The sequence below is a fragment of the Phacochoerus africanus genome, chromosome 2 (genome assembly GCF_016906955.1).
Source record: "Phacochoerus africanus isolate WHEZ1 chromosome 2, ROS_Pafr_v1, whole genome shotgun sequence".
NCBI lineage: Eukaryota > Metazoa > Chordata > Mammalia > Artiodactyla > Suidae > Phacochoerus > Phacochoerus africanus.
The window spans coordinates 265,658,816-265,661,374 of NC_062545.1; the positions used below are offsets into that span (position 1 = coordinate 265,658,816).

The 2,559-nt window shown below is 41.1% G+C and overlaps 1 protein-coding gene across 1 annotated transcript; it reads right to left on the reverse strand.

Moving 5' to 3' along the window:
* Positions 1-1,531: 1,531 nt before the first annotated feature.
* On the reverse strand, positions 1,532-2,559 carry LOC125121371 (olfactory receptor 1L3-like). Its single transcript, XM_047769601.1, has one exon. It carries the CDS (start codon positions 2,520-2,522, stop codon positions 1,545-1,547), a length of 978 nt encoding a protein of 325 aa, XP_047625557.1. The 5' UTR covers positions 2,523-2,559; the 3' UTR covers positions 1,532-1,544.

Here is a 2,559-nt window from a genome sequence, read left to right on the forward strand (position 1 = left end):
ATAGTGATTCTATATTTTACAGATTGCATACCATATGAAGTTATTTCAGTGTGATTGACTATATTACGTGTGCTGTACATTACAGCCCTGTGATTTATTTACTTTTATAAGTGGGAATTTGTGCCTCTTAATCCCCTTCACCTATTTTGCCCATATCTGCACCCCCACCTCCCTCAATTGTGGCAACCACTGGTTTGTTCTCTGAGTATCTTTCTGTTTTGTTATATTTGTTCATTTATTTTGGTGTTTAGATTCTACACATAAGTGAAAACTATGGTATTTTTCTTTCTCTCTATGATTCTGAATGTTTTTCTGTATAATTCATTCTTTACCTAAATTAAAAGTGTCTTTCACATCATTTTATACCAAAGGCTTCTTCCTATTTAGTTACTGCCATTGATTTTTTTTTTAAATTGAAGTACATCCATTGTTCTTTCTTGCTTGCTTGCTTGATGTTTTGATGGCTTTCTGGCTTGCTGGCTTGCTTGTGTGTTTGCTTGCTTTTTAGTGCCACACCCACAGCATATGTAAATTCCCAAGTTAGGGGTCAAATGGGAACTGCAGCTACAACTACACCACAGCAACAGCAATGTGGGATCTGAGCCACATCTGTGACCTATACCACTGCTCACAGCAACACCAGATACCTAACCTCCTGAGTGAGGCCAGGGATCAAACCCTCACCTTCATGGATCCTAGTCAGGTTCATTAACCACTGAGCCACAAAGGGAACTCCTGGAAGCATTTCTGATTAAACAGAACAAATAATCCTTCCTTCATTCTGAAAAAATATATATATATGGAAAAGCAGCCATCACTAAAAGAGAAGAACACACAGGCAAGGAATAGCAGAAAGAGTCAAGTGATGAATTCACTCTGAGCCCACTGAGGTGAGGAAGAATAGAGACCAAAACATGTGTAAAGGCATAGAGCTGGCCAAATAATAGTCAATTAAGTGATTTCTTTGTCATAAATCTAATACACCAAAAGCCCAGGATAGCCATAGGATATCCATATTTTGGAAGAATTTTAAAAAAAGAACCATGGTGCCATCAGCACATGATTGGGGAACACAGATGCTGCAATTGGGGAGCACCTGATCTGATTTGGAGGTCAAATACACACACCAACACCTGCAAAAACTTCTAGAAATTTAACTGTAGCAGAGTGTTTATATATTCATTTTACTTTGCATGCATGTAGATTTCTACACAGATGTATATAAAAATTTAAGAGACCGAATTTGGCTGAAGTTAGAAATATAGGGAAATATGGGAGGTTATGAATAAATATGGAAAAAGTAAAGGGAATATGATTTTCTAGAGAGGAGAGGTATTATGGTGTGGGTCTATCATTGTAGCATATGAAACAAGACATGGGTAGAACTGTCCAACTGCAGCATGACAGAGACCATGGGGTGGAAAATGACAGGGCGTGGTTCCAGTTGATGAAAGAATATTTCTCCATGGAAGACTTTCCTCAGAGGCTGTGTGTGTGCAGGAGTGTGCATGTGTGCACACATCGTCACACCCCACACTTTGTAATCAGGGTCCACAAATTTTCATGGAGTTAGCAGTGGAAAGACTATCCATATGAGACTTAATCCTGCTTATCAGTTTTTCCAAGCCCTGTTTCATGTCTTTATTTCTTAAACTGTAGATAAATGGGTTCAGCATTGATGTCAGCACAGTGTAGATGACTGTTGCTATTCGGTCCTTGACAGAGTAGCTGGACAATGGCTGGAAATACACATAACTAATACTCCCATAAAACAGAGTCACCACAGTGAGATGGGAGCTGCAGGTGGAGAAGGCTTTGCATTTTCCAGAAGCTGAGGGGATTTTGAGGACAGCAATGAGGATTCTCAGGTAAGAGATGACAATGCAGCCAAATGGGGCCATCACAGAGGCCAGCCCTTCTGTCATGGCAACAACTCTATTGACAGATGTAGACGAGCAGGCCAGCTTCAGAACGGGGTTCACATCACAGAAGAAGTGATGGATAATATTTGATGCACAGAAGGTGAGCCGACTGACCAGGAGGACATGCAGGAGGGAGTGAAGGTAGGAGAAATCTGTGAGGGCAGCCAGTAGCAGCACACAGCGTCTGTGGTTCATAACAGTGACATAGTGGAAAGGGTTACAAATGGCTACATAGCGGTCAATGGCCATAGCTGCCAGGAGATAACTGTCCATGTTTCCAAAGGCCAGGAAGAAATACATCTGTGCCAGGCATTCATTGTAGGAAATGGTCTTTGTCTCTGATAGGAAGTTCAGCAACATCTTGGGGACTATAACTGTTGTGTAGCAAATATCAGTAAAGGACAAGACACTTAGGAAGAAATACATGGGGTTTTGGAGTTGAGGATCAGAGCGGATAGCCAAGATGATGAGCAGATTTCCCATCAAGGTGACCAGGTACATGATAAGAAAGAGGACAAAGAGTGGTTTTTGTTCCTCTGGGTGAGAAGAGAGTCCCAATAGGATGAATTCAGAGAGTCTTGTGAGGTTGGACATTCCCATGGATGTGTGTGTACTTACAGATAAACAATACTGTCAG